The 14013-nt window shown below is 38.5% G+C and overlaps 1 protein-coding gene across 2 annotated transcripts in view; it reads left to right on the top strand.

The window, feature by feature from the left end:
* The window catches only part of vps50 (VPS50 subunit of EARP/GARPII complex), a 127231-nt gene that overhangs the window by 97020 nt on the left and 16198 nt on the right, over positions 1 to 14013 (top strand). For both annotated transcript variants that reach the window (XM_008295360.1, XM_008295358.1), the window contains one exon: positions 12194 to 12342. In XM_008295360.1, coding sequence (XP_008293582.1) covers positions 12194 to 12342 — 149 coding nt within the window. The remainder of the gene's footprint in view (positions 1 to 12193; positions 12343 to 14013) is intronic.

The following is a 14013-nucleotide window of genomic DNA, read 5'->3' as shown; positions in this document are numbered from 1 at the left end:
AGAATCTCATTATACTTGAGCCGCAACACACACAAAAATTGAACATATACTCACAGATGTATCTGTTTTAACTGCCTGTCCTCATTAGGAATAACTTTCAGCAGGGTAAATAACTCAGATCGCTTGTCTTTGATCTGTTTGAGGAAAAACAGCAGGGACTGATCGTCATCAAGCTACCACTGTGGCCCTGTTTTTTAGTCGTATTCAAAGCTTTGCTTTTATCTGTTTTGAAATCCCTCCTTGGATGTTCAGTTTATAAGTTTTCTTTTCACTGGGAATTCCAGAGCTTAATTTCTAATCATTACACAAGGCAGATAAGCTTCCCTGTCTTTGATGCTTGATGTCTTCATACTTAACAATGCTGTAGGTCCATGTGGGGAAACCGTTTTGGCTTCAATACCTCGCAGTCAGAAACAAAACTTGTTTTCCCTTTCTCCTCTCCACAGAATACAAAGGTCCTCAAGGACATTGAAGTGGACGTTTAGGCAAGCTGTTCTGTCTCAACTACTGCATGTTAGCATAGCTCACAGAACCAAGGAAAGGATTTCTTCCCAAAGACTTGGGGGCGTTTGTGCTTGCCAAAATTCTAATCAAATTATGGTTCGGCTTCAAATCACTGCAGTGAAGTATCTACTGACGTGGAGCTTTTCTGGCACACGTGTTTGATTTTCTATAAATGCCAGAAATATATATTTTATATATATAAGGGCTGCAGGGTGGCGCAGTTGGTAGCACTGTTGCCTCACAGCAAGAAGGTTGCCGGTTCGCGTCCCGGTGGGGGAATCTTTCTGCGTGGAGTTTGCATGTTCTCCCCGTGCAGCGTGGGTTCTCTCCAGGTTCTCCGGCTTCCTCCCACACAGTCCAAAAACATGTTGAGGTTAATTGGTGATTCTAAATTGTCCGTAGGTGTGAATGTGAGTGTGCTTGGTTGTCTGTCTCTAAGTGTAGCCCTGTGATAGACTGGTGACCTGTCCAGGGTGTCCCCTGCCTTCACCCTAAGTCAGCTGGGATAGACTCCAGCCCCCCATGACCCTAGTAAGGATTAAGCGGTGTATAGATAATGGATGGATGGATATATATATATAAACTGTTGTTGGAAAGGTGCCTTTTTGGCTCACTGATCTGTTTTGTACCACTGATATTAATTATTAATTATTGATTATCTATGAAGTCTTATCAGTGGCTGGCGGTAAGGACCCGGGGAGGGAAACTGCAAGCACAAAAAAATGACTCTACTGTGGATGCAGGCAGAAAAAAATAAACAGAGAACAAACAGAAGACCATATGCAAAAAGAAAACCTGTCAAATGTGTTTACATATATAAACAGAGGCTTTGGTTTATCGTCTCTGGCCAGCATTAATTAAAAAAATTAGCTAAATAATTGTCAAACATATTTGGGGAAATAATGTATAAGCATATGTTGTCGTCCAAATGAAGTGACAAAACAAGAATTTCTTGTAATATATAATTATTTTCAATTAGCAATAGTTGAATTTTATGGTTTTAAGTGAATAAAATCTGCTTTTCGTGGCTTAGCGATTAGGTTTTCTCATGATTTTAAGGTTTGTCATTAAACTTTGAACAGTCAATTACTCAGTCAGTTTGTCAGATAATTAATTGCCAACAATTTAGAACTACGAGGATTTGCTAATTTTTCTTCTTTATCTTCAATTATAGAAAAGTGAATGTGAAACAATAAGCAATTTGAAGATCTCAACTGGGGCTCCAGATGCCTCTGTAGTTAAAGCTCTCGCTGAATTATATTAGTGTCTGGTAACTAAAAAGGTTCAAACTTCTTTAGTATGCTTCGCCTATTCCTTTAGTTAAGACTTATCCGGGGGCGGAGTGGTCTCATTTAAAAGACAAAAATAAAGAAAAAAAACTAACAAAAGGCTGAGTCTATCTGTCAGATAGAAGTTTTTGTCTTTTTTTTTTTTTTAAACTCATCGTTTAGCAAAAAGGTCTTCAAATGGTTCATTAACTTGAGGGCCACTCCAGAGTGCCAGCGCCAGACAGATAATTAAAACATGGTGAGCCCACAAAGACAGGAATTGTTCTCTCCCTCCAGCCCTGCTTTTTGGCTCAATTGTGTTAACTTCAGATTATACTGAGCAGTCAGACTCCCACACAGATATTTCCTTTTCCATAATACAATGAGCAGGAGGACTTTTTTTTTTCTCGGTCCGACCTCACCAGTGAACTCCTTTTCACAAACAGTAAAGTATTTAAAGTGTAGTTAAATGGAAAACAGTGGGTATTGATATTGGTAAGGCAGAGGAGAAGTAGGATAGGCTCACTAGGCCATGCTAGCTGAAGGTTGACTTAAACGCTGCTAATAGAAGCTCTGTTACTGAACCTAAATATGACAAGTGTGTGTTGTTCTTTCTACAAGACTTAGTCGGGCCCAAACAGTCTGGTCCAGCTACGACATTACAATTCTGAATTTTATGTGGAAAACTTGATAATGAAAGTAATAAAGAGGTAATATTTTATTCCCATAAATAGTTTGGTTCCTGAAAAACAAATATGATTGATTTTAGAAGTTTAAGTTGAATACAAGATGTCCTCCTACGTGACTGAAGGCTTCTTCTTGTTCTCGTTGGACCAGGATCAAACTAGAGCCCTTTTTAGACATGAGGAATATAACATTGCTTCATCAATCTATTAAATTGATGTCATTTTCTAACTTTTATGATACTCTTGGCATCATTCAAACAAACCAATGACAATGATGGACAGTATGTGCATGAGATTATTTACACACACACAAGCTTGGACAGCACATCATAGTGATATATAACACATAATTCTGCGCTGCTAAACAAGAGACTGAGTTTAAACTATAGCAAGCTCAAACTGGTCAAAGCAAGTACAGTGCTTTATTATCATACCCTCGGTCCAGGATGGAATTATGACTATATCCGGGATATTCCAATAAGGGGGCTACTGGACCAGCACGATCTACATGGCCTATATCAGATGGTGTGTGAATAACTCAGTGAGGCAGAGCTCAGGTGAGCAGGTAATTGACAAACAAACAAACAAACACATTGCCTTCCGCGGCTGGCCGGGGTGAGATAATCTGCCACGCATGACCGACACTCAGCCCGCGAGCCATAACGATCAGCAGACCATGACTTTAAACGGGCAAAAGGTGTTCTTGGAATCAATTTCGGGGAATTTCATTATGATAAAAACTGGGATTGTGACATAATTCTATGACAATAAATGGGCTTTACATAGGTTGTATAGGAAATGATTCGGGACTTTGATATTTTATGATTATAACCAGGATGTTCTATAAAGCAGTGAGACATTAAGTGGGCAGCAATATAATAGGTTTGTTTATTTAAGATTCCCCAAAACTGACAATGTTACCAATGTGCAGTGTTAATCTAACTACTACTTTGCAAACAGTACAGTAAAATACCTCAACAGCTGTGTGAGAGTGTGTGACAGCTCACCTGTCCAAAGTACTACCTATTAGATCCTGGTTGATCCTGTCCAAAAAAACAATTTTAGGTTAATTGGTGATCCTAAATTGTCTGTAGGTGTGAATGTGAGTGTGCTTGGTTGTCTGTCTCTAAGTGTAGCCCTGTGATAGACTGGTGACCTGTCCAGGGTGTCCCCTGCCTTCACCCTAAGTCAGCTGGGATAGACTCCAGCCCCCCACGATCTAGTGAGGATTAAGTGGTGTATAGATGATGAATGGAAGTTGGGTGTTGTGTGGTCTCTGTGATGATTTTCGCTTAATATTGGTGCTGAAATATGGAGAAAGCCTTAAAATTTGCATAAATTGCAGACTTATGGCATACTGAAAAGGAGATTTTTACTCCGTCAGGCCTAATAAAATGTTCCTTATCATTTTCAGCATAATTTTCACATATATAATTCTGCAGTACAGTTCTACAGGAAGGCTCAAACGTCCAAGAGACATAATGACCAAAACACATTTTTGACTGTCATATTATTACCTGATGATATTAAAGAAACATTACAGAGAGACTGTGAAATGTTACTGATGATAGCGGTGGGAGATACCGAGCAGGAACATCTTATGTTTTCCATTGTTTCCATTGTCGTCGATTATTGAATTCTGTCAACTTTTTGATATTTTCTGCAGTTAGTTTTGTGTCAGGTCAGACTTGCTTCAGGTATTAATGCAAGAAAAATCTTAATTATTGTCTTATCAGTGAGGCTTTCCTATTACAGCTGCTCTAATTACATCATTTAAGTAATCGCTCCCAAGCTGTTGCATGATAATATTCACCATTCATTAATTAGACACTCTGCTCTGCAGTAGATTCAATTAATGGCATATATTTGGGGAATGTGTGTTGAACAACTTGCTTCTAAAGTAATTAGTGGAGAGTTTGGATAGAAACGCATCTGCTTTTTTGGGTTTTTTTTTTTTTTGAAAATGCTCTAGTGGACATCAGTGGACGGCTTGTTGTCCATCTGCACCAGTGATAAACAAAATGTACTCTGCTACGTATCGTCCTCAGAGGAAGCCAACCTTGTTTATAGCCTGCGGGGTGAGCTGTTCAGAAAGTGTTTAGAACAGCATCCCAACAACTTTTTAGTCATAATTTCATTATAGAATCTGCTTATTTTGCATTATTTACATTGTTCTTCATTCTTCTATTAAATAGACTAAAATTAAAACTTCTTGCATTTTATGTTTTTAAATGCCTTTCAAAATAAAGGCCAATTTCACATTTAATTTTTGTCAGGCATCAACATGGGGTGATGAAAAAGAAGCCAACAAAGGAGCATTCTTTGCTAAGAAGTGGGAGAAATGGACTGACTTTGCATCTAATGGGATGACGCTGTCCTCTGGTGACTCTTTTGAACGTTGATGGACCCTAACAGGAAATATATTATCATTATCTTCAAATTTGATGTGCCCCTTATATGTTTCATTCTGTCATGGTGTTTGTTCTTTTTATATGAAAAACTTGACTAAACTAAAAGTGTTCAAAAAAGAAAAGGAAAAGAAAAGAAAAAGAAGTCAACTTTAAAGTACCAAAAACTGCAGTTCTCTGAGTTGTCCCTTGATGCAAAAGCAAATCAAAGACCCCAATGTTGAAATGACCAACTTTACAGGAGAAAGAATCACATTTACAGCCTGGTATAAAAACCTTTTTTGGTCCATTCATTTTTGTATACAGTCAGTGGTTTTTATAAATATCGATGCTGTGAACAAAGCTCTAATAGTGTGAGAAAAACACACACACAAAAAAAATCATACATTAACCCATCCATCCATCCATTAATTATCTATACACCACTTAATCCTCACTAGGGTCGCGGGGGGGCTGGAGCCTATCCCAGCTGACTTAGGGCAAAGGCAGGGCATACATTCACCCCTTAAAAGAAAATCCTGCAACTGCATTTTGAATGGCCTCAATTTATTTTGAGTCATCATTTGAAAGCACAAAGCCTCATAATTCAAATGAACTATTTGAAGATACCAATGTCATGGCAACAATAGCTGCAGCAGCAGCCACAGCAATAGTTTCTTACTTTAAAATTAGAAAAATACAGTAAAATGGCAGCTTTTTACCTTTTTCTCTTGTCTATAGAGGCGCATACTTGTTGAGTAACTACGTGCTGCACACAGTTTTCACTGTAATTGTTCAACAGGCGAAGTGCTTCCCAGCTTTTAGTCTGTGTTAGTAAAAATGCGACGGATGGTCACACACCATTAAATCATTTCATGGGGCGATAGCAGGGTTAAATCTGGTGCTTTTATTTTTAGGAGTCGAGCTGCTGTTTTGTTTAGATCACAGATTGCGCCTTTGTCATTCAGATACAGTGTTTCTGAGTGATTTGTGATATGAGTCAGATAAGTGTGCGTCGCTACAGTTCAGCGATGCAGCATCACAGGAGATGAATGCTTACAGTGGTCATGGTGACAAAGTGGTCCAGACATCTAGTAGGAGTAGTGTAACTTTCCATAAAAAAATATTCTCTCATTGTTTGCCATGGCTCACTACACGCCTTGATGATGTATTTTTGCCTTCATTTCCCGTGTTTTCACAGAAATCACTCACCGCCAGCGCCGCAGGTTAAACTGAGTCAAAACCTGATGATCATTTACATTAGCACGCTGTGAGGCGAACGTCTTCACAGCGAGCAATGAAAACAGGAATATTTTCCTCGCCATCATGTGTCAAATTGATGTCAGTTGTATATAAAGGAAATTGCCTTTGGGAATTTGTAAAATTTCCTCTGAAAAGTTGTGCGATTCGTGAACACCTTCTGAGTGAACAATGTGTACTCAGCTTTTGGCTCCGACGCTGAGACTGCTGTGGCAAATGCAGCAAATGCAATTTAGAAGTGTTTCATTGTTAAATAGTTTTACTGTGCTTGGATGCACATGACATTTTTTTTTCACAGAGGAAATAATTCGAATGGCTTCATAACAAACTCCAAGCAGCATCCCACAACCGCTAATACCGGATTCATGTTCATTTGGCATTCGTCAAAACTTTTGTTTTCATTTTCTCTTTGTGAGTTGGAAACTAGTAACAGTAAATCAACTTTCTATTGAGTTCAACTTTACATGTTGGCAAAATCAAAGCCTCCTGTTATCAATTCTGAACTTGTTTAGTATCATTGTAGACAACATATGAGAAGTTAATTAACCCTTCTGGGCTCAACTGTGTGCGGCTCAGTTTAGTTCAGTAGAAACATCCCAGAACTTTTGTCTCGTGGCTTTTTCTTGCAGCTGAGTCAGTCATGGTTTCACACTTAGGCTGGGGAGTGTAGAAATTTTAGTTTCTTTATGGAATTTGGCTCGTGTGAGCGATATATTTTGGGTGATTTTTTTTTTTAAATGAGACGTAGAATAAAGTGTTTTGGATGCAATATCACGATTTCAAGCTTTAGTTATGTTCTCTGGTGGAGCGGCACGCTACAGATTAGTATTTTAAGGACTGAAGGAAGATTCTTTCTGTTTTTACAATTTCTGGTTCTAATAAATGAAGTAATGTTACAGATTTCTTTTATTTTTTTTAATAATATGCATTTCAACCCTGCCGGTGGTTTTTGTTGCTCAGAGGATTCAAATTAAGATTTAATTCATTATTTACTCTGTGAAATATCGCATCACAGTGAAAACAAACTAATCAATAATTCATCCATTTATCTCTAATGTTTTGTGTAAACTAGATTTTCTGCGATTCATTAAAAATACGTGAGCGCACCGCTACACCTCACACTACATCAACAGAGTATAGAGTTTGCTCTAGACCATGAAAACGCAGCTTCATTATTTATCTCAGCGGGACAGCAGAGAAAAGTTTAAACTTCTAAATATCTTCAGCAGCTGCGGGATATAAATCAAGTGAATGCATGATCTCTTCACTGTAAGCCGTGCTATATGGAAAGGTCTGCCTCACCCTTCCTTTTTTCAGGCCCTTGTATGACTATGAAATATTTATCTCTGACTTTCTAATTCGTCCAATATGGCATTCTTTTGCAGCAGACACATGGTGTTAGTTTACTTTCATCGCACTAAAGCCATCTCTCATTTTGATCGAGTGTCGTCATAAAACCTAATTGTTTGTGCGGTTGTACCTTTAAGGATATCAAATAACAAACAAGCTGCACTAAAGTTAATTACAGTAAGCCAATAAAGATGAGTGAAGCTAATGTCTTTGTATGTAAGGCCTGAATCATGAAATTGAATTCGTACCCGTTTCCTGACAAATAAGAGAACCCTGCAGCTTGTTGCTCACCGAAAGATTTCTGCGCTTGAGTCACAAACTGGCTCATGTTTGTGCTTTATTTGGAAGTAAACAAACAATTGCCACAGTATTTAAGAGACAAATGAGCAAAGAAGAGTGATCTCTGATTTGTATGAATTAATTCATGGGAACAAATAAGCGTCCTGATCTCAGGCGTGCCAAATGCATTTTAATTGTATTCAAGTGTGTGTATCCGTTCTATTAACATGCGAGATGTTTTCCCAAGTATCAGACATCATTTGCATGTTTATGCTCAGAAATCACTTGAAATATGCAGGGCGACCAAAGGGCAACGACAGCAGGAAATTATGTTAATGCCATTATACACTATCAAATTATGTTTGCCTTTGTGAGCATGTGATAGTCGTAGATCAAGCATCTAATAAACTAGTAAACATGAAGTTGGCACTCAGGGCTGAGGGTGTATCAGCGAGAGAAACCAGAAAAAAACTCTGTTGATTTTGCTGCCAGCTGTCGAAGATTGCGCTCTACTTCTCGCCTCAGAATAGAAAAAGTCGATGCATAAAATCTTAAATGTCATGGATGTTTGTTTTATTTTTTTTTACCTCCTGTTTTTCATTGCATTGTGTTTTTTTGTGTGTAGCCGTTGCTTTTATCGGAAGAATCCCCGCGGAGTTTTGTGCATTTTTTGAAAAGAAACGCAACTTTTTTTTTTTTTTTTTCCTCCCAAAAGTCTTTCAGAAGCCTGTGTTTATGCTGAAAGAGCACAGTCAATGAAAGGTCAAGCCTCGTGTGGAGCGATTAAAAATAGACCCGACCAGACTCGCTGTAATGTCAGACTGACACAGCTGAAGTTTAAGTGATTTGATTAATTCAAAAGAGAATTTATAAGGACTCTCACTACTTTCAGAATTCATACCTGCTGATAGAAGCCGGTGTAGCATAATCATATTAAACATCAAGTAATGCTCGTTTTCTTTTGTTAAAGCATTTGGATATATTAAATCAGTGGATGTTTTTATTTAACAGACAGGTGAAAGTCTTCATATTGCTTCCTTCCCTTGAGCACATGTGGAGACTGGCTTACATATAAAGAGGTGTTTTTCCCTCTGATGGCATGTTGTTGCTTCATACTGAAAATCCCTTGTTTTTGTACCCCCTGGAAGCACAGTGTTCCCAACAGATGCAGATCTGAAAGAGTAAACTAGTCGAGGATATACTTTACTTTACTATACTAGATTTCGAAAACAAAAGTTCTGACAGAACAGAAAGAGAAAACAGCGAACAGGTGCAGGTGCACGTCTTGACCATAGTGTGGCACCACTCTGCTGACGTGTTCACATGTTGCTCATCTAACAAACTATAATGTGACAAATCTTCAATTACTATTAGAGTTTATCGTGTATTTACATGTTTGTGTTCAAGTTTCTGTTCGTCTGCCATGTCACCCTCACAAATGGCCACCAGACGCTGCAGCGCAACATCTTGTTCCAAATCTTAAATCATTTGTCGTTAGAAGTGGGTACTAATGGCCTCTCTGGATTAACTCCATAACCGCTGCACATTAGTCATGTTTATGTGCAGCTACGTGTTTAAAATGCTTCTTTTTTTTTGTAACCATGTTTGGTGACCTAGCTGACATACTTGAGTCTGTATAAAGTAGATTTTTGAATAAGAATAAACATTAGTTTTGCCAGACTACAACTGTTATGAAATACAGCAAATAGAAAAGAAAAATGCTATTAATTAATAGGCTTCTACCTTAATCATGCTCGTATAATTTTACTTTCATGATAGCGATCTCAAGAACAATCATGTCATTTGAAATGGGCCAAACATTAGCTTGTTAGTATTATACTAGTGACACAGAAGAGGTTTTTTCTCCGTCCTACACCACATTCACAAGTATAAACTCTTTCACGTACACACTTGAAACAATAAGCGGACTAAATTAAACATCTTTATCCTTTAGTGATGCAATTATTAAGTCAACAAAGTGCTTCTTTAACTCAGAGCTACAGTGGTTCTGTCTTACATTTAGAATAATTATAATCGGCTGTATGCAGGCCAAAGTGTGGGTGATTTGGTGAATGCGATGCAGCTTCTTGCTCAAGGAAAGAAAGCTGGAGTCGCGTTTAGCAAAAGATCAGTGTGTATTTTTTATTCTTTCTTTTTTTTTTTTTTCTTGCAGAAGCCGGGAATGTGCTGTGAGTGAATCCTACAGTAACAGTGTGCGACATATGAAATCTTATTTAATATTCAAAGTAAAATTCCATAACAATAACGCAATGACTACCTTGTATCTAAAACTTAATAATAATATATAATTTTACCGTCTGTGCGGAGGAGTGTTACATTTCATTTAATGCCATGCTTTATTCATGTTCCCGAGTTTTAAATAGTCACACTAATATATATTTGCAGAGAGTTGCTCTTGGGAGAGATATATTGCAGCCTCCATCGGGAAGCCGTCTGATTCTCAAGACTGTAAAAGTAATATAGCTCAAGTTGTAATCTTCTGAATGAATTTCAAGCTGATAATGGTTTCTGCAACACCGAAGGTTTGATTGAATGCCGAGAGATAAGTCGGAGGGGGGGGTTCTGGAGAGGTTGCGGTTATCACACGGGAGGCGACGGCATCGTTCTGAGCAGGTCTGAGCCATAAATTGTCTCCAGACCTGCATACTGTGCATTTTTGTTGCACCACGTAAGCTGGGCTGTTTATATATCTCCTCTTAGTGAATGCATGGCTGTTAGAGACATACAAGATGTCATCTCTTCAAAACGGTGCACATCACTGTCTCTTCTACAGCTCTGTTTCACCTTTAGCGCTGATAATTTGTCTGCTTTCACTGAATGGGCCCTCCGTCTTGCTTTCAGTGATGTAAGCTCGTGGCATGAAGGCCTTTTAATCAGACGAATCGTTTTTTTGGATGGATAAGAAGTGATGTAACCATTCGTATGTACATTCTGCTTTGATTTACACCTTAATCCTCATTCTAAAATAGCTCATCTCTACTTGGTGTAAAAGCTTTCCACGGCTCAGCTGGAATTATAGCGCTTGTACACAGTGTTGGACCCAGATTCCACTGGACTGCAGTGAGTAAGTGGACGATATGGTACAGCATTAATAGCTCCCATTTGTTCATTACCTGCGTAATAGCTATTGATCTGCCAGAGGCTGTTTCAGAGGGCTTTGCAGCTGCAGAGTGCAAAGCTCCATGTGCCAATATGATACATCATGCCACCAAGACATGCTTTATAGAAATAATATGATCTGCCGCCCCTGTACGGAATCTCAATGACTTTTTATGCAGATACAGATGATTGTGATTGATGGGAAGGGAGTTGGGCTGAAATCTTTCTTTTTCTGTTTCAATAGTTTTTCAAATGAAGGGATAAAAGGATTGCTGGATGGAGTGCTGTATTGGAATATATCTAAAGGAAGATAAATGCTGGCACTTGAGGAGTGTTTGGTCAGCAGAATTTTAGAGTATGTATGCTTTGGATGTGACTGAGTTCCACAGGGGTGATTGAATTTCAGATTATGCTTACCTACGAGCATACATCTACATCGCTGTTATGTCGGGTTAACTGTAGGAGGACAACGCTCTTACACAGCAGCACTTCAGATGAAACCAGAACAGAGATTCACGAATAACACTGATAAAATAAAACAAAAGAAGAAATTACATTTGCACATGTCTCGGTGCTACTTCAAATAATATTAACCCTCTGAACCCCAACCACTACTTTTGCTCCTGTCACATTTTTTTTTCCCACTGTGGGCTTATTTCTATTTTTTTTTTTTACTGCAATTTAAAATCCTGCACCTCTTTGGAAACAGAGAAACCACGTCTAGAAGTAGAAAGATTTAAATAATGTCTTTGTATAGAATTACGAAAGTAGAACAACATTTTTCGATTTCTTTTTTTTTAACCAATAGGGGACAAAGGTGACTCTACCTACTACAGATAATTCACATTCTTAACTTGTGTCCATATTTGTTTCCTATCTGTTTGTGTAAACAGCTTTTTTCTCATGTGACTGTTGGTTGCAGATAAATCACTTATAGTTTCACACTTGCGCTGAGAAAGTATGAATTCTTTTGTCATTTACAGAATCTGGTTCGAGCAAGTGGCTTATTTTTTGAGTATTTTTTTTAAAATGAGAGATTTAAAACACAGGGATTTTGTTGAAAAATCACGATTTTACGCTTCTGCTTGCAGTTCTGAATATTCTTCCTGTTATTCCACAATTTCTTTTAAGATAATCTGTCTTTCAAAACCACCAGTGTGTTTTGGGGGTTCACTGGGTTAATAACTGGACTTGGAAGAAACTGTAATGCTGATATCATATGTATAATTCATGTCATCAAGCTTGTCTTAATTTTACTTCTTTCAAAACTGAAAAGGCAAAAATAAGTCCATTACTTACTCGGCATGCTAACTCGCCCTTCCATCTGTGCTTCTTGCAGGAGGCTGTGGGGGAGAACGCAGGAGTCCATGGGCCGGCAGAGGACAGGAAGGAGAAGGTTCCCAGCCCCCATCTCAGCCAAATGGTGGTCCTCACTAACAGTGGCACTCTGTATGGACTGGCACAGAGGGTGGTGGCCACTGAGTCCCTGTAAGTAGCCTCTGCACACTAAATCCAAGTACTCTACAAAGAAGTCATTATTTCAACATATAATATGCAGAAAGTTACCTCCACATTAACACAACTCCAGTCAGTTTCAGACGTTATTCCTCTAATATGACTAAAAATGCATCACAGCAACATTTCTGCTTGTTGTATGTCATCACATCCCGTACCATATGTGGTCGTCTCTCTCAGGGAACAGAAGCCTTCGACATAACATGTGGTTATGTTCATCAAAGCATTCTCCCTGATCACGTTAAAGAGGCTGGTTGTCACTCACTGCATCACCTCAAGATGGTCATAATGTCATTAGACGGCATTATGCAGCCGTGCCATCAAAGATTTGCCCATCCTGCCGTGTGCTATGTGTGAATGCACAGTACAGGAGTTATTTTACCTCCAAAAAGAATTTCTAGCTTTTCTTCCTATACTTTACTTCTAGTGTTAGACCTTCAAAATCAATCACCCACTAATACATTTATTTTCTTTCTCGTGCTCTGCCTGTGTGATTTTTCTGCCTCTCCATCTTTGTCTATTACATCTACACACTCCACACAGTGGTGCCTGTACATAATTAGGTTAAGTTATCATCTGTGCTCACAACTTTTGGACCCTGAGAGGTCTGAAGTGTACAACGGCTTTATAATGAAAGGCTTTAAACACTACTGCAAAAATGCTGAATGGGCTTTCACTCTTTTACCAAAAAAGAAAGTGTTTCTTGTGTTGGAGAGTGCAGAGGTGAAGATAATTCATGGGTGAAGTTTGAAAGGAAAAGATTTTCTGGGGGAGAGCAAGTATTTCTGACTAATTCAGGGCAGAACTGCATGTAAAGTTTTTTCTATCTTAGAAAGAGTTATTTAAAAGGCAGCTAACCTCCGTGTCTATTCTGAGCACCTCTGACATCTTTAGCATATGCTCTTTAAAACATCCTCTTGGGGGAAGGAAGAGTTTGAACAGATAGTTCAACATTGACATGCACATGTCAATGATGTGTCAGAAACTTCTGAACAAAAATTAAACCCCACAGCTCAGCGATCGGACCGTCTCGCTGTGTTTTATCCATCTAGCTGTTGTTCAGGTGCCGTATTTATACAAGCGTTATCAGATAACTGTGAACTGCAGGGTGTGCCTTTTTTCTTTTTTCTTTTCTCCCTGCACACTGCACTGCTGCTGAGGTAAACACAAGCTGTTCCAGCAAACCCTAATGTGATTTTGTCTGCTCCATGAAAAGAGCAAATGTGCAGTGGGCTCATTCATGGGTTTCTGGTTGTATTTGATGTGGTGCTTTTAGATTTAATGTTAACTAGATTGCACTTACTGTTATTAGATTTTGCTTTTAATATAAAGATCTTTGGGTTTCCAGTATTAAGTGTTGCTTCCTTACAAATTGTCTGTGGAATATCGGCTCTTGAACTGATTCATTTGGAAATTGCGTACACAATACTGAAGGCTTATGATTGCTCATAAAAAAAAAAATCCTGCCACTTAGACGGAGCTGATTGTTTTAGAAAAAAATAATCACTTAGCTGTTAAATACAAATGCTTTCAAAAGGGGTTTGCTGGAAGAAGACGCCAAATCATCAAAGCAGTTTCCTTTTTGAAAATGCTATATTTGTTGTCATAGCAAGTGTAGACGGAGATGTGGAGAAAATTTACTGA

This window comes from Stegastes partitus, unplaced genomic scaffold, assembly GCF_000690725.1.
Source record: "Stegastes partitus isolate 25-593 unplaced genomic scaffold, Stegastes_partitus-1.0.2 Scaffold1040, whole genome shotgun sequence".
Lineage (NCBI taxonomy): Eukaryota > Metazoa > Chordata > Actinopteri > Pomacentridae > Stegastes > Stegastes partitus.
Note: the sequence above shows the minus strand (reverse complement) of the source record. Positions and strands in the feature narration are given on the sequence as shown.